Source organism: Corapipo altera, unplaced genomic scaffold, assembly GCF_003945725.1.
Source record: "Corapipo altera isolate COAL_440 unplaced genomic scaffold, ASM394572v1 1, whole genome shotgun sequence".
Classification (NCBI taxonomy): Eukaryota; Metazoa; Chordata; class Aves; order Passeriformes; family Pipridae; genus Corapipo; species Corapipo altera.
Window position 1 is genome coordinate 19,654,943 of NW_020884873.1, and position 18,360 is coordinate 19,673,302.

General features: G+C 37.7%; 1 protein-coding gene across 7 annotated transcripts in view; it reads right to left on the reverse strand.

Moving 5' to 3' along the window:
• Positions 1-234: 234 nt before the first annotated feature.
• The window catches only part of CNOT4 (CCR4-NOT transcription complex subunit 4), an 82,687-nt gene continuing 64,561 nt past the window's right edge, over positions 235-18,360 (reverse strand). For 4 of the 7 annotated variants that reach the window (XM_027662286.1, XM_027662267.1, XM_027662276.1 and 1 more), the window contains 2 exons: positions 2,423-2,635; positions 235-1,658 (listed from right to left, as the gene is read on the reverse strand). In XM_027662286.1, coding sequence (XP_027518087.1) covers positions 1,357-1,658; positions 2,423-2,635 — 515 coding nt within the window. In that variant the 3' untranslated portion in view covers positions 235-1,356. The remainder of the gene's footprint in view (positions 1,659-2,422; positions 2,636-18,360) is intronic. The other 3 variants (XM_027662310.1, XM_027662303.1, XM_027662295.1) reach the window with 1 other exon arrangement.

Genomic DNA, 18,360 nt, shown 5'->3' on the forward strand with positions numbered 1-18,360 from the left:
ACAGAGACTGACAGCAGAGTAAGGACAAGAGAATCCCTTTACAAAATTTAAAGTGTGTATGCTTCTTCCACCCTTCAATACAGAAGTTACCATGCAAAGCAGTATTTTCCAATTATAAAGTAGATCCACTTTAGATGAATAGGAAAAAAACCCAAAACACCCAATGACATATGGTTTTATCAGATGCAGTAATTAAAAAACAAACATTAAAAGACCAGAAAAGCAAACATGAAGTCATCATCAAGTTTTCTGTTTTATTTAAGATTTTAGTTTTAATTCTGAAGAAAGAGGTACATTTCCTTGGTTTTAGTTTTAGCGTCAGGTTATAACCATGTTTATTTATCTGTTTCTTTTTTCCTGTCTTTTCAATACTGCACAAACGTCCAGAAACTACAGGGTTAAGTAAAAGCTGCAGGCAGAGGAGGTCAGAGGTTGCTCCTGATGGTGATCATGTGGCCCCAATGCAGTGCTATCCCAGAGTGCCCTAATCAGGTGAATCTTCTAAAGAAAAAAAAAAAGAAAGAGAGACTGACAGAGGAGATAGAAAGACTGCAGTAAATATCACTCGTGTTTCAGCTGCTTATAATTATATTATGTATATGCTAGGTATTAAATCTGTGAATACTTTTAAAACATTAAAGTTTACTTTAAATCTAAAGCCAAAATTAAAGAAAAATCTTATTCTCCTCTCTTTAAACCACTCTTTAGCAACATGCCAGTTACTCATAGCTATAAGTGTTTTGTCTTTCAACACACTTCATCTCAAACTGATTGATGCAATAAAATCCCCTGCTCAAAAAAAAACAAAAACAAAACAACAAAACAAAACACCAACATAGCAATTTCCCTGTGTAGTGCCACACAATGCAAAATAAATGCTGGGCCACTGTTTGCCCTACATGTTCAGTAACTTCATTTAAATTAAATACCTTTTTCATGTTCCTGCATTTGATTCTGCATTGCATTTTTTCCCCTACTGCAGACTGACACTTTTCCACTAGGCAGAAATACTCGTGTGCAAGAGACATAAGACAGTAATATTCTCCTTAGGCATTGAGACTGCATTTTGCTTTCTCTCTCTCTCTCTCTTTTTTTTTTTCTCCTTAGAACGGTTAGAAAATATTTCAAACAGTGTATTCCAAACACTGGTTCTGCAAAAACTTAACGAAAAGATATGGTCATGACCCTGTGATGGCATTGCATTTGGGGGGGAAGTTTGATCAGGAACTGGATTCTTCAGAAAGAAAGATATGACAGGGAACAGTAGGTGGGCATGGGAAGGAGTCAGGGTGGGACACTTCCTGCATTTCTAACGTTTTGGGTCTTATTTTTCTTTTTTTTCTTTTTCCTCCTTTCCTAATGACGATCCAGCGCTGAGCTCTGTAGTAGATCTGTGGGGGTTTTACTGGGGGGTCTGAAGGCTGTCTGAAAGCCTGGAGGTGGGGAATGGAAGCTGGTGGGGTTTGAAGGAGGAGAGTAGGGATTCCAACTGGCTCTGTGCAGAGGGATCTGTGTGCCGAAGGGGTTACTGTGGTGCGTCTGTGATGGCGCTGCACTGGGGCCGTCCACCTCTGTGAGGGCCTGAAGAGATTTTAGCCAATGTGGAGGATTGTCATCTTGAAGGGTGTCTAAACTGTTTCCTGTGGAGGCTGGGATACCTATGAAAAGAAGAAAAAAAAACAGCGATACAGGCAAGTCAGAGTAGAAGCAATAAGTTGAGCATGAAGGAGGTCAATTTAACCTAACAAAAAGCAACAGTGAAAAAACATGATTAGTTTGTACAGAAAATGCATTATTATGTATAATTACCCTGCCCGCAAAACATTTAACATTAATTCCAGATAGGAGAAAGTTCACCCTCAGAGCACTTCATAAAACACACATTTTTCTATCAAACATCTTTCTCAAGAACTGCATCCCTGTCAACATGATCTTACCACACCAAGCTGCCAATACACTGCATGCTTCACCTTCTACTCTGCCTACTTGAATCATGCTTCAGTCTGTCTAACAGGGAAATGCAACCAGACAGCCTTATAAAAGAGAGCTTTATAAACAAGTGGAGTACGTCCCTTTTTAAATAACAAAGTCCAGTGACTGCCTTCAGTGCCTCAGGACCAGCGGCGCACATACCGGACATGCCATCCAGCAGAAGGGACACCTATGGATTGACCGTATAGAAAAGTGCTGCTCCACCTGACTGCCTGCAAAGGTCTCGGGCATGCATTGCAAAGACCTAAGTGACGCTCTGTTATACCTAGTGGTTCCACAAAAATTCCTGGAACCTTGACGTTTTGTGGATGGAAGCTGGAAGAGACCACCGCATACTGTCTTTTTTTTTTTTTTCCAGATGTAAATCAGTTTGTGCCAAATACCCATCTGATGGTTTGCCAGTGGAGCTGAAGGAGTGAGAAACGGTTACCTGTGATGATTGCGGGGTCCATCCAGCTGCCAGGGCTGTCCCAATTCAGGCTGTCGGTGGTGGCAGTGTTGGACGTTGGTACACTGTGGTTGGCGTTGGAGGGGGAAGAAGCATTGGGCAGTCCACCAAAGTTGATGTTAATGTTCGGTAGAAGTGCCCTTAGCCCGTCCTGCCATTCCTTCATATTTAAACTCTCTACAGAACTGCTGTTGTCTGGGAGATTTACCAACAAAAAAAATGAAAGATAAAAAAATAAAAAGCTGAAGTTAGAAACAGATGTCCTTCTTTGGTGGGGTATGGGATTTTGCTTTTACTTTTTAAGCTAAGCATTTAATACTTTCCCTGTCCAAAAAACTAGGGTCAAAGTTTCCATGATTGATGAATTACTCACAGGGGCAGGCAGGTCTTAAACCAAGCGTAAGTAGTAGGAGAAAGATTTAACTCCTCTCCCAATACATATTTCCCCATGTCAGTTCAGAGACTCGAATAATCAAGGACACAGTGGCTCTTCCTCTATTACTAATAGGAGAAAATCTACTGGGTACTTGATGAGAATACCTCTGTTGCAACTTGGCTGCTTTATTAATGGGCAGCAGGCTCAAAAGGGTTGTTTTATCTGATGCGTATCAAAATGAAGAAAGGCTAGGTAGGGCTTTGCAATAGAAACCGAACATGAGAAACCAGGGAGGTGGAGAAATATCACAAAAGTCTTTTATTATAGCTTGCTCATTCTCAGCCCTACAGATGTTCTTCTGAAGGTAATGGTAATGAAGTTGGAGGGAGTGAAATTTCCTCTTGCAGTTGAAGAACAGTAGTGAAAATTCTTTAGAGATCTTTCAGAATTATTCCCGACACAGCAACATCCTCAAAACTTTGGTCAGAAGAAAACCAGATGGACACCAAAACAGTCAAGTCTCAACTACTTGCCTAAATGTTTCAGAACATGTATTGATAAAGGACAACAGAATAACGTGGCTATTAGCACTACAGCAAATGATCCCTGAACACAAAAGTTACACCATGCTATCTAGGAATAGACTATTAGGTTCTAGATCCATCTCTTGCTTTAAGTATCTCAAAGCAAAACAAACCAGACACAAGCATTCTAGTATTTATCAGCCAACACAGAAAGTTCTACTTCATTAACTTGTGGTCAATTATATTTGAAAAGGAAGTGTTGGGTATATGTTGGCACATCGTCATCTTTTTGACACATACCTACAGTACAACTGATTTGTTTTTTTTTTAAACATCTCTGCTTATCTTAACTGAAGAAAGGACCTCGATGTCAATCAGAATTGTTATAAAGAGATACACAACATCATGCTGATGCTACTTCATTGACAACAGAAGAGATTTAAGTCTTCATGGAAAATTAGAGGATATCACTAACTTGCAACTCTATGTTAAAGAGCAAAGAAAGCAGTCTCAATTGCTATCAAAACCTGCCCTGGCAATATTTGTAAAGCTGAATGCTCGGAAAGAAGAGATGTCTCAAGCAATTGCCTTTTTGTAGCTACAGGGGGGAAAAAACCTCCAAAACCAAACAACCTACTTCTTGAAATTCTGTGCTTCCATGCAGAACTTTCCTTCTCCAGGCCAAAAGTTTTTAGAATAAACTTTATATTTAAAGATTCTGCTTCTGTACAGAATTACAACAAGCAACTTCAGTCACAAATCACAGCATCATACTTCAGTCCAAGTCACCAACTGAACTTCAAAACAAATTATTATACAAATCTGCTCTACCTACTCTGCCAATGACGGCTGTTGGAGCAATGCATTCATTTCTAAGCCTATGCATGCTTAATGGAGCTGTTCTAGCACAGTCATCCACCAACACACATAAGTGTCCTCACTTTGCAGGATGGCAACTGACACCTAGAATCTCTGTGGTCAAACAGACTGATGCTGCACACGGAGCATGGACAGAGATAATGGCACAGATGCAAAGAGGGTACTGAGAAAATCCTCCTCTGTGTCTGGGCAAGTTCGCAGAACACATTTGACCACAGACAGTGGAAGGTTTACAGTCAACTCCTGACTGTTATCCCCACTTACTGGCTGAGGTTGGGGAGTCACTTGATCTCAGAGGTATGGCATGAGGTACCTCCACCAGGAAGACAGACAACTCCTAAGCATTCCCATAAACAAAGAAAAGGCAGGTAAAAAACAGGTAGTGGAAGTAAACCCAAAAACCTGCCTGTTACTTCATGCATCGTGTTATACCTAAAGTTCAAATTTTCAGTGTGACAGGAAGAAAAAAAGAGCCCTAAGAAAACTGAAGCTTTTCCTTAAGCAACTAACAACCTAAGATCATCTTTTTAGTAACACTCTAGTGCAAAGATGCAATCAAGCCTCCAGACATAACTGTGACTGTATCTAACAAAATGTGCCCTGTGGGGCCAGCAATGTGCCCTGTGGCGCCTGGTGTACAAGTCCCTTTGGGTGAAAACAATGCAGGCTTAGCAGCAATTCATTCTGCATTTGTTTTCCATCAAGCCATAGTGCATACAACTGGCTTTCACTTCAACTTTAATTTCTCCTCCTGTAAACCAAATCTACTTCCTGTTCCTTCCAGAGCTCCTACTTTTTCCTTTGCAGTTCTAAAGCACAGAATAAGTGCTTTGAAGAACTTAGTGCAACACATTTTTCATCAAAACCTACAATCCTGGGGTTAAAAATAATACATCAAAATTTTAAGAAGTATTAGTCAAAAATGTCCTCAATATGTTCACAAGCCTCTTGAACATCTATAAGCCCATTTGAGACAAGTTCTAAATTAACTTTTCAGAACAAAAGTAGTCAGCTCATGATCACTGCAACAGATTCTGCACGGTACACCATTAGTTTCCACTTTATTTTCTCACTGCTGCTTCCAACAGCTTGTGCAAAGAAACACAGCTCTGTTGAATTACTCACTTCCACTACAATGCAAAAAAACACACAAAAAATGCTTACTGGGTCCGTGCATGAGCAACCATACTGATCTCAATACCTGTGAGCTGGGAATCTTCATGCTCATATGATGGTCTCAGTCACGGAGATTACTAAGCCCCAACATGCCCTCAAAACTCATGTACAAGAAAATAAATGTGTAAAAAACTACACACCTGCAACATGTCATTGAGGAAGTCTAATGAAGACAAAGCCTGAAAGATGTTATAAGAAATAGGATAGGAAAATAAATGTCGTAGGGCATTAGGCCCCCTTCTTATTAGACATTATAAGAAAATACGTATGCTTTGTCCTGGGTACCAAGTGACAAAACAGAAAATTTAAAAAAACGTATTGTCTTTTCCAGACATCTGGGTTTGTGGGGCTGAAAGGCAAGCCAGGACAAAACCACTGACCTCTGACACAAAAAAACCCCCCAAGCACCACATCACTCTGGTGTTTGTAACAGTTTTCCAGCTTTGCTAATAAATGTACAGAGTTAAAAAAAACCCCAAAAACAAACAAAAAAAAGAAACCCACAAAACAAACACCAAACACGACCAAAGTTACTGGTTATGTTAAGTAAAGCACCCAGAGAGAACATGAGCAATTTCCAGGCACTATACACCAACACCCAAAACGAACAACGAAATCAGCATATCTTCGCTGGAGTCTGACAAGTTTAAAACAAGACCCTAAGTGAAAATCCAAGTCTACCCCAAACACAAATGTTACTTCCACCAACTGCAGAAAATACATACCTTCAGAATTCACTACTCATCCCTCAGCTAGTTTGTTGTTTCTGTAAAATACGTTTATACTTCACCATGGAGCTAAGTACCACAGTTAAAAATGAGAAAAGGTTAGCTCTCAGTTAACCCAGATCTATTAAAAAGGGCATTTGCCTGTTGCCCAAAGATCGGGAGAAAAAAAACCTCATCAGGTGAATTTAGTATAGATAAGTAGAGAGCAGGTCTTCAGTGAAGGTCTTCTGGCATAAGGAGTACAAAGGCACGTGCCCATGTCCAGGGATTCTACAATTTTATAGTATTATCCATCCAATCCAAGAACTATCTGCCCCCCAGATCCTCCCCAAATCTGCCTCCCTGTCACACCTCCCCTGAACTGAGTCAGAGTACCCAAGACCCCTTTCTTCCTCATCTTCCTCTTCTTCACAGCACATACTGTCTTTGGAACTTCTCCAAGGTTCTGGGCTTGAAGGTTGCTTTGACTATGGCAGTATCTTGTTGTTCAGGCCTGGGAGGCATATGTTGTTAAACAGAATGTGTTTACTATAGTCCTGCCTTGAAAGGAGCCTAAAAAAGCCTGAAGAATTTAGAAAATTCGATATGAAGTGGGGAATAGGGTTTGGTAAGTGTTAACTACTACTCTGAAGTGTGACAGACTATACAACTATACTAAAAATCTATATACTACACAGCTACTTTAAAATCTACAAAAGGCTAAAAATCCTAAAAATTCTGAGGCAACAGCCTATTACCCTTTCCTACTTCTAAAATTAATTGTTTGGAGGGAGTAATTTTTTGACTATTAGCAGACTTCTCAGTTGGACATCACAACTAGGTACATAAGAACCAATACACCACTGTTTCCTTCTCTCAAGGAGTAGAAATGCCATCTCCTTTCATAATTTCATCTTAATTTAAAGCAGCATGTCCTTGGACAGTGGGAAAACAGAAAAAAACAGGGTAAAACTCAGTTGACTGCAAAGAAAATATTTTATACACCAAAATAAATATGAGATTCCTCCCCTCATGCCCCAGCATTGCCTCCCAGAAGAGAGAATAACCTGGTGAAGCATCACTGAAAGCACCATTATGAAAAAACATGGCCCAAATACACATCCTGAACTCCACTCTTCTCTCAATATGCATTTCATAATCCTGTCTGGTCTAGCAGAAACTTGTGTTTACAGGGGTGAACTAATCCCACAGTTCTAGCATTGAAATTTGACTGAGGTGGTATGTCAATGTGAAATAAAAGTACTTGCATGTGAAGTTTTCAAAGTCAACCACTGTCTTAGACTAGAAAATGAAAGAAAAAATAAGCTTCTTCGAAAAAATAAGCTTCTTCAAAAATATAACTTGTCCATCCAATTTAAATAAATAATCATTTAAAGTTAACTTTTAAAAATAATACAATTGAGAAGGCTGAACATTAATCTGTATAAAAATTAGTCATTTAATAAATTTCTAAATAAAATAATTGCCCCATTATTACATCCTACCAGACAGTCTGGGAGTGTTACCTCATTATTCTCCACCTGCAACGCTGTAACACTATTTCTTCAAATCAGGCAAAGCAGTGTGTATTTGGGGAACAGACAGTGAAGAGGATGATGGCCAAGCCAGAACACTGTTCTGTTGTACATAATCAATGCTTTGGAAGATGTTTGCACAAGCATCTGCTGCACTGACAGACGCTGTTTTGTGACTTCCAAAATTCTGACATGACACTGCAATGTAGACCCAAAGGTGTTTCAGATGTGGTTGTGTCACATTTGTGATGTTGATGCACTTGATATTTTATATTGAGGGTAATGGGATAGCACAACTTACAGTTTACTTGGTGTGAGACAAGCCCACTAAAATCAATATCTGTCTACAGTGACTAGACCATTTCACATTATTGCTCCAAACCCGATACAAGCCTATGGTCAAATCCACAGCAAAATGTATACAGTACATGCTTAAAAATATGACTAGTAGAAAAGACCACAAGACAGTTAAGTGTAAAGCAAGTCTATTTCTTTGTTCTGCCAAAATTATACTCCAAACTGTTACAAGAGCACTAACTGTGTAAAAACATTAAATATATTTATGCCAAGTCCTATTGAAAAGCAAGTATTCCTGCAATTCTAGATTGCAATTATTTATTTCTATTTTAAGAACACATCAGTATGCTATGTGTGTGACCAAGACACACAACTGTGTCAACTACAGAAAAGCTTCAAATAAGTAAAATAAATTCAGAGGAAAATCATCATATGAGAGAAAACCAAACTTCTTAGCAATGCCACATACCTGACTGCACAGACTAGCAACAAAAGAAGCAGGGACTATCAAGGTGTATTTGCTAATAAAATAGCTATTTCAACAACCTGCCTGTAAAAAGGCCCCTGTGAAATCTTCAAGGACACTGTACAGTAACAGCTTTGAAGCCAAAGAAACATGAGAGAAAAAAAAAAAAAAAGAACAGGAAAGACTACCAGGTAGAGTTCACCAGGAGTCTTTCAACTCAATTAGAAACAAATGCCCCCCCTGCCAAGAGAAGCATACCCTTTGAAGTGACATCCCTGGTCCAGGTCTATGCTTTGTGCTACCATGTTCACAGATATCACAGACAGTACATGCTTTTCCTGAAACAGCCCCTTCCCCTATTCTGAGAAGTGACTCATTAAGAACTGAAATTAAAATAGAGGCTTCTCTATTTTAATTTCAAAATGACTTTCCGCTACAGGTACTTCTGTTTTGCAAACAGTTGTCCAATATTTCCCTTTGGGGGAAAGAGAAGGCAAGGACAATTTGCCACATCCAAAAAAGCAATTATGCCCATCACATTAGATAAACTCAAAAGCCTTTAATCTAAAGCTTATATATTTAACCATCAACAAAACAGTTATGATAAGAACTGTACCCATGTCACTTTAATGTGAATAATAAGCTTGTTTCTTCATGGAATTTTTAAAACCATGAATTAAATCCCAATTAAGCTTCTACACTTTGAAGGATTTCACTCTCAGATTTAATTGATTCTGTGTATCTATGATTGCTAGGAATCCTACAATGTTTAAACCAAACAATGAAGAGGCCTGAGCATGTTACTGGCAGATTAAAGAAGACTGAAACTTCCCACATTTAAACAGCAGTGCTGCCCATCAGGAATGCAAGTAGCCACTTCATATTAGGGAGATATCAAGTGGCAGCAGCACTAGAAGATAAAGCCGTTTGCAGGGAACATTTAAAAGCCTCACAAACACTGTCTATACATGGGAAACAACTTGACAATTCAACAAAAACGGCTTTCTAAGTGTCATTCCACAGTGTGGATTTCAAATGAAAGTCTTATAGTCATAAGCTCTACGAGCTAAGGAAAGAAGCACATACATTCACACACATTTATGTACAAACACGTACAAAATTGGTTTTGATTCACAATAGACACCAGTATACCCTCAGTTTTAAAATAAGGCAAGTAAAGCACCTTATATCTCAATTCCACATTGATTTCCATGGTTATATTAGTTTCAACCAATTTAAAAGACAGCTATTAAACACAAGCACACTATTCTTCAATTTTAAAAAAATCAATTGCAACTTAACTTGCCAGTTAGCCAAGTTAGCAAGCAGAAGACAAATATATTGAACTCTAAAGTATAGACTTAAAAGGGGAAAGTTCTTCTAAGATATTTTCTTTTTTGATAAGGATCTGACAGTACAACTGTTGAGCTTTCTGTGACTAAATAAGTGTTATGAGTCAGAAAATGTAACTTATTTTCACGGGAAATCCCTTCTACAACATTAGTATGGGGACAATATGAAGACTCATATTTGCTTGCATCTACAGTGTCAGAATTTTATTAGGTTTGAGAAAAGCAATTTCTTGTGAGTTCTTGTGATTGACTTACACTTGCCATGGTTCAGGAGACCAAATCTAATATATAATTATAGCAGCCAACCACCCAATTTTAAGCTATAAGCAAATTTCAAATTGAGTTTCTAACTTGTTTTGAAAAATATGCTTGACTTCCTAGCAGATGATTCCAGAGTATCCCATTATTTTTTATTACTGACTTTTTAAGAGTTTATTGCTGAAAACACATAGTGTTCAACTGCAGGACTTGATTCAAGCTAGGGTCCAATATACTGCATAGAAAACAGACAATATATTGTGTAATTCTTCCATCTTAGTCAATAAATCATCTCTTTTTTTTGCTTGAGCTAACACCTAGTCCTTGATGTTGATAATCTTAAAAACTTCCTTAAATCTAAACTAAAGCGTACAAAGACTTAAGATACTGAAACAAAGGAAACAGGTACTTGAATCCTACATACAGAACAGTTTGATTAAAAAGCTCAGAAAGCATGCAATTCCATTCATCTGAGAAAAAAAGTTCATTTTAACCTAAGCTGCTTACTCTCACATCATGGAGGGTTCTGTCTCACCAGGTTACACTGTCTGTCAATGGAACAAACAAACTTTGACTTCAAATGAAAATCCAATGTGTACAAGTGTACTTGTGGGTACATGCATAAATATATGCATAATTTAAAAAAAAATTGAAATTTGCCCTATGGGCAATAAAATAACAAGAAATTGCAAAGAAAAAAAAAATCAGATCTTCGAAGGTGTATTTATAATTAGCAAGAGCCTATCCAGTTATGGAGATTCTGGATTCCAGGAATGTCCAACCAATCAACCAATCCTCTGATCCAGACTGCAAGACCAGCACTAGCACAATGAAAGCATGCTCTGACAAACGATAAAGTAATTTTTAATTTTTCCACATCTGTAAAAACCAATTAAGGTTGATGGATATTTGCAGATTATTTCAATCATTCTGTGGGAAAATTATATAAAGTGCAAGAAAGCCAAGTTTTCAATTTCCATGACATGAAATTCATTCTGATTACTAAATGCTGTGTTCTAATAGAGGTGACCTACTTTTTAAATACATGTGTTTTCTTAAAATAATTCCTCTGAGGACAAGCTGAAGTTCAAATAAGGCTGTGATGCAAAATGAACCTTGAGATGGTAAAGGATGGAAAAGATCAATTTTTTTTTTGCCCTCAATGTGATGTGGCATCACTGGGAAGAGAAATACTTTTTGTAAAGCTGCTATTTCAATTGCTCTTATACCTTCAGGATATTCCTCCCCCAATACAACTTTTAAAAGATTACGTTTGCTCTTTCTCAACAGTTTTTCAAGTTGGTGCATTTCAAAAAAAGTTTACATGGGAAGCCTATGAACTGTTTGTACTTTTTGCTGAAATGTATCAGTCATAATTGATATTTTGTGAAATGGACTTAGCAGGAGCTAAAGTTTCAGGTCTGTGCCAAGGCACAGCCTCTTATAGGACACTACTAGTAACAGGTGGCACTGCCAAGTGCACTCACTTCCAGTCCTTAGAAGGAAAATGCCAGGTTTTTAACATCACTAATATAATTGCACCTTTTAACTCACGCTAGTGGTTTATTGTATATTTTGATGTGCCAGCTGGTATTTCAGAAAAGCATCTAAGAGAACACAGCACCCCAAGGCTAAGGATCTGCCTGTTGGAGAAGGGAGATGCTACACCAGACAACAGAGCCGCCTCGTATGCTGCTGCAGAGCCATCCCAAGATCTTATGGGCTAACTGTGAAAGGAAGTAACCTTCCTAAATTTTGGTGTACCAGTCCTTGAAGAGGTTCTATAAGCAATAAATGCAGTCTTCCATCTCTAAAACAGAGGCAAAGGCCCAACATTTAATGCAGCTGAAGCTCCTCTGGTGACATTACTACAGACACAAACAGCCAGAAAATTTGATATGAAATATCTCCCACCTGCTTGTTTCTCTCTGTTTCTGGGAAGAACTGCTAAAAAAGCTGTCAGGACTGATGCAAACTGGGTCAGCTACTCAAGCCACTTATTTCAGCCAACTCCGCATTTATTTCAAATCTAGTAGTGTTAATGAGATTAGTCATTCCTCTGATACATTGCAGCGAGAGGTTGGAGGATTTTTTTCTCACTTTTTTTCTTTTTGTTCACATTTTCTTCTTCCAAAATAAAATTACACATTTAAAAATCATCTCACTACTCCCAAAAGCAGGATGTCCGTCTTTCACTGCCATGACTAATACTCTTGCAATCAAATATTTAAAAAAATCTGTAAGAGCTTAAAACCAAGCTCCAGAGATGAGGACACAGATATTTATGTATCAAGCCTTACTTGAAACAGTATCACCTATACAATCATAGGAAAAAAATTACACAGGGTCTAGAAAACAGTTGCAGTATTAGCACTGAAAAGGCTCTGGAACAGAAGGGTGGGTGTGTGAGATGAGATTTGGGAACAGATGGAGGAGTAGCAGAACTTAAAGGACAGGTGCTGCAGATGAAGTTCTCACAGAGATCATGAGAAGATTACACTAAGGAAGCCAGGTCTTACCAGCAAAAGTAGAAAGTGTATAGGAGTTAATGGCCAAGACACCAGAGGTAAGAAAAGAAATATACATAGCAGATTTTAATCTTGATACTGATTTAGTATTTTGAAAATTAATCTGAAATCTCACTTCTATTTATTTCAAACCTAGCATCCCCACCATGGGTGTATAAAAAACCCACCAAACTTCTCCAAAGAAACAAACAAGCAAGCCAGAACTTTATTTTCAAATTGAATTAGTTCCATATTGTGCCAAACACTCCCTCTTCACCAGTGAAATAGAAAATTAGTTATGATGGGAAACAAAAGAAGAATAAATTTCAGGGTGGAGCTACACACAGACACAAAGTGTCTCCTAAAGAAGAAAGGTGGAAGTCTAAGAACCTCCATGGAAAATACGGGGTGCAGTGAATATAAAGACTGATAAGAACAAAATATTCAATGGCAAAGGCTGCACTAACAACGGTCATCTTTGTTGAAGAAAACAGGATACACAAGGATCAGTAATAGCAATAATGGAAGCAGCTGAGGGTTGTTTACCAAAGGTACTTTTCATTTTACATTTTCAAAGAGGTTTCAAATGAGGAGTGACCCTGTTATCAGGGCAACATATCCACTTCTGAGGGGAGTGCTCTGCACTCTGGAAAAGATACAAGCCTTTGGAGGTCCCATGCATGGCACCTGCAACTATTGTATCAGCCAAGATTTTGTCCAGATTTCCTATTTTCAGTACTCATACCTAATCAGGAAAGACTTCAGCTATAGGCAGCCATAGAGCTAACCTGGGGGCACAGAAGACTACATTCAACTGCCATGCTTTCTGCCCAGCTGCTGGCAGAAAGCCAAATGTCAAGGAAACCCCCCCCAGTGAGCAAGCAGTCTTCTTTAAAGAATTAGGACAGAAAATTAATGGACTAATGCATCTCTTACTGTTAAGAGTAAGGCAATCAATACTTAAAACAGGCATTATACCTTTCATATATTGTCAGGTCAAGAGGAAAAGTGTAGGAGAATGCTCTTTTGACCATGGTATCCAAATAAAGGGATGTGAGGCAGCAATGTTTAAGGCACATTGATTGTTGCTAGGGTATGGGATTAGATGCATTTTGTACACAGCATTTGGAGATATTTAATTTTTACAATATGCTAAATTCAACAGCCATACTACATGGACCAAACTCTCTTTTAAAAAGGCACAGTAGCAGAACATGCACAGAATTCCGTATCATATCCTGAGACCACAGAAAAATGTCAGCTGCTATGCCACAAATTCCTTTTTGTTTCCCCAGTCTTGCACAAAACCAAGGCATGGGGTGTTTGGGGGATTTTTTTTTGTGGTTTTTTGGGTGTTTTTTTTTTTTTTTTTTGTTCAGGAGATGGAATCAACCCAGAGAGAGAAGACAAAGTCAAAAAGACCAAACCAAATAAGAAACGCATGCCTCAAATAGAAATGCAGTTACATTATGAGAAAATACGAAGTCAGACAATACTCTTAGTATTACAGGGAAAGCATGTTAACACTAATTCTGCCACCTCATCCTTTCTTGTGCTCTAAATAAAGTCCTGAAATAATATGACCATAGCCAACATATAGGGATCTTCCCTTGTATTACTAAAATGTTGTCCAAAAGGTATCACTAGGCAAGAAAGGATTTGGTGTTTACATTCAATTGCTGGAGGCATAGAGGCCAGAAGATTTAAAGCAGGAGATGCAACACCATAGATTTTCTAGGAATAGAAGAGCTTAGGACGTAAAATAAGTGGGAAGAAGTTAGACTTGCTTAATAAAACCTTCATTGCTTTGTCCTCTCTGCTACCAGCCATTGCTTCACAAAAACCTAAATGCAGGCATGACTTGAAAACGTGCATGCTAATCAGTATCTTGATAAGGAATGCAACACCACTACCACAAACACTGCTGGGTGGCACCCAAAATTAATAGAGCTGGCTAACCGTTTATCATCTCATCTTTAAATACATGTAATACCATCAATTAGGCTGTACATGTTCAACAGATATAAGCCACAACACCAAAACTAAAAGTTCTTGAGAGAATAAAATTTTGATTCATCATTATATTCTACTACATGGACTTATTATATTCAAGCCCCTTGTTCTGAAGTTTCAGGAACAGCTCACAGAAACCTACTGCAATCTCCACATCAGTCAGCTTCATGGCTAAAATATCATGACAAATTTTACAGTGGTTATCTTCAAGGACGATGGGTAAAACTTTTTTCTTCCCCTATCCTAGACAGGGTTTAATTCTTTATGCTTCCTATCTGTCTCTGTGTTCACTCGACTATTTCCTCTATTTAGATTTCTAATGTATGTATGATATATATAAATTGCCTTTGTTAAAAAAAAGCATTTGGACAATGCTTCAAGACATATGGTTTAATTTTTAAGCTGCCCTGTGTGGAGTCAGAAATTGGACTTGATGAACTTGTGGTCCCTTCCAACTCAGTGGTTTCAATGATTTATTTGGGAAGAATAGATACACATTACTGCGTAACATTAGTCTTGGAAGAGCTCAAACTGTCTCAATTATTATTGAATATATAAGTGCCTACAGTTAAGTTTTTGCTCATTTGGAATTATGTTCAGGATAACTATGAAAGTAGTAAATGAAACAATAGCCAGTGTTTCAAAATGTGAAGCACTTCATCCTGCAAGAACTTATGGGAAAGGTGGACAACTTTTTCCTAATACTTTTAACTCTGTGAATTTGGTCCTATGCATTTGCTATGTAACAAAATCAATGACTACCAACCACTCAGTAAACTCCAGAAATAAAAATATATATTTCTATTTTCACATTAATAGGCATACATCTCATTTTATAAGCACCTGCCTCAAAACACACTGTTAATCTGAAACCTACTTTATGATCTCATATTATACCTATTATTTTTGAACACCCCACCAGGCAGTAGGGTAGCAAAGATGATAGTGTGTTAGTGATAGAATTACAAAGAGTTTCCTGTTATCCTACAGTAACATAAAAATAAAGGCACACACCCACCCACACTGCTGTCAGTGAATCAATCTTTCCTTTGGCATTATCTGTGGAACAAAGAATAGCGGCTGTCCATATTCTTAGGATAGCTTGCATACGATCTAGGGTAAGATTTCTTCCAGCAAGAAACACACTGCCCATGAAGAAGTCACTGAACTTTTCTCCTGAAGCACAGTTATAATTACACAGTAAATCATCTAATCAGTCCCACACCACAGAGCAGCAATAAGCCTCAACTGTCCCTGAAAATGACAACATGTAACATCTGCTACAGTTTGCAAAATCATACTGTAGGGAGAGGAAAAAAAAATGCTACTCTGGGAATCAATCAATCAAAGAGTTCATTTAAATATAGGGTGGAGACAAACGTATGCCTGATGAATGTAACACATTTGAAGTATATGTATAATAAAACTATGAAGTCAATTGGGTCATTTCATTGGAAATGACAGAATTAGTTAATAAATACTACTTCTGAGAAATATGCAACTAAACTCCACATGAAAATTATTTTTAAATTAGCTTAAAAAAAATAAAAAGAATGTAGGTAGTGCCTGTGTCCTTCCATTTAAATTTGGTACACATCACAAAACAGCCCTACCTGGAGCTGTGAGGTTATGAATACAGCACAGCTCTGATTCTCAAATAAACAAAAGGTAACTTCAGCAAATTACATTCAACATGTCATACACATGTATTTCTTGGGTTTTTTTGCTGTTACATCTGAAATGGCCAAATTGATGACACTTACTAAAACATGGACTAACAAAAGAGCCAAGAAAAATGAGCTTCAGGTGTGCTACAACTAATTGCTCCATACTGCTAAATAGCTATTATGATATGCACTGCCTTTCTAGCAGGTCAGCTAGAGTTAGTTATAAAGCACTGTAATAAACTTTCATACTTCCAACCCCATCAGACACCTGTACTTGTAAATCAGATGAGGAAACCAGGAAAATTCTGTAATTATATACTTGATACTGATAAGATTAAAAACAAACAAAGAACAGGAATTATTTTTTCGAAAGGAATACAAAATCAATTTGTTGAGAGACCTGTACACTAGATACAGATTAGAAAAGACAGAATAATCAATAAATTGAAAACTATTAAGTCAGTACACAAAAATGAGGTATGAGGTCATCTCCTGACTTTTGAATTATTTGTATGTCTCAAGCAGATAGGTCAGTAAAGAAAGCCCTAGGCACTGAATAATACAAATCCATAACCCAGCAAACAAAACCAGAACTACGAGAGTTCAGCTGATTTTTGGCAGCAGGAAAAGAAAAAGGAGTAATCTAAGTTTGTACAAATGACTCTTTTTTTCAAGATATATCAAAGCTGACATGTAGATCACCTGAGAAGTGTTTGCACTGCAGCAACTGCTGCTATATAATTGTCAGCCAGGCAACTAACAATGTTTTCTATAGCAAGAGATTAAAACCAAGTCAAAGGAACTTGCCATAGAAACTAAAGCAGATGTTTACTTTGCTTTTAGCACTGTATTTGCCAAAAATATTTTGAGATCAATTGGTTCTAGCAGTTGCATACAAAAACCAACATAATTAAAAATCTATTCTATTGCCTTAAAACATATGGGGAAGTACACAGCCTGGGCTGTACATCAATCAACACCACACAACTTGCTCTTCAGAAGTTGTACAAGAAGATCTACAAGTCTTCCACAAATACAAAAAGGTCTACTTTCAAACTGTCAATTGCCATTAAAGTAATGCAATATTTTTGCAAACCTAGAATCAATCTGTACTATGAACAGATTTTTTCAACACTAAAGGATTTTTCTGGTCCCCTTAGTCCATAAGATAGTCTTGTTACTGGTCCCTCAAACTGTAAGTGTTTAGAACAGAGTGGCAGAGTTGAAACAATGTCTTGCTGTGCTTCTGGAAGTTCTATGTAGTTTAGGGGAAAGTGAGCAACATTACACATTGCAGCTATGGATGCTGCAGGTTTTACTCCATGCCAAGAACAACTTTTTTTTTTAGCGCAACCAGTATCAGTCATTTTAGGTTTAAAACTTTGTCCTTGCCAGTATAAAGAGTTTTGAACTACTTGCATTTGTAGTCCAGACCATTTTTATACTTTGAATCAGCCTGAAGACCCTACAGCAGTCATGTAGCTACAACAAGCCCTCAAAGAGGACAAAGTACAGGAAAGTAATAGTCAAAATTAGCCTTGTACTAGAGCATCAAAAACACACAATGACTTTTTCTAGGTCGCTTTCTTATAGTATAGCTAGTACTTCTAAAACCCAGAAAAGAAAATAATGCTGGCAACATCTCAAGAAACAGTTTTCTCCATCTCAAGACTACAAAGAGCTAACAGAGACTTTCTACATGCAGTTCATTATACATTTAATACAATTTCTTCCCCTGTTACAAAAAGAGAATCTGTGTAGACCAAGCTAAATCGGAAACATGGAATGACTTCAAACTCCAGAAGTGAATTTTTAATCAAGACAATTATTGTTACAATTAGCTCCTTAGTTGTAACATTTGATGCAAGAGCCTATTAATCCATTCAGGGCAGCCTGAACTGGCCTGACTGCACATTTATTTTTCTCCAACATCACAACCCTCACAATCAGAATGAATCCTCTTACACACATTGCAAGCATCTATTCAGTGGAAGATTAGTGTAATATTAAGGCCATCTGAAGTACAGAAATGAACAGCACTGAATGTTTTATTGTGCACATTTGGTTATGCACAAGAGGGAACAACCCAGCCAAGACATCTGGCACAAATTACCATCACTGCAATTTTTTGCACGACTTTAAGAACTCTGGTTAGCACCTGCA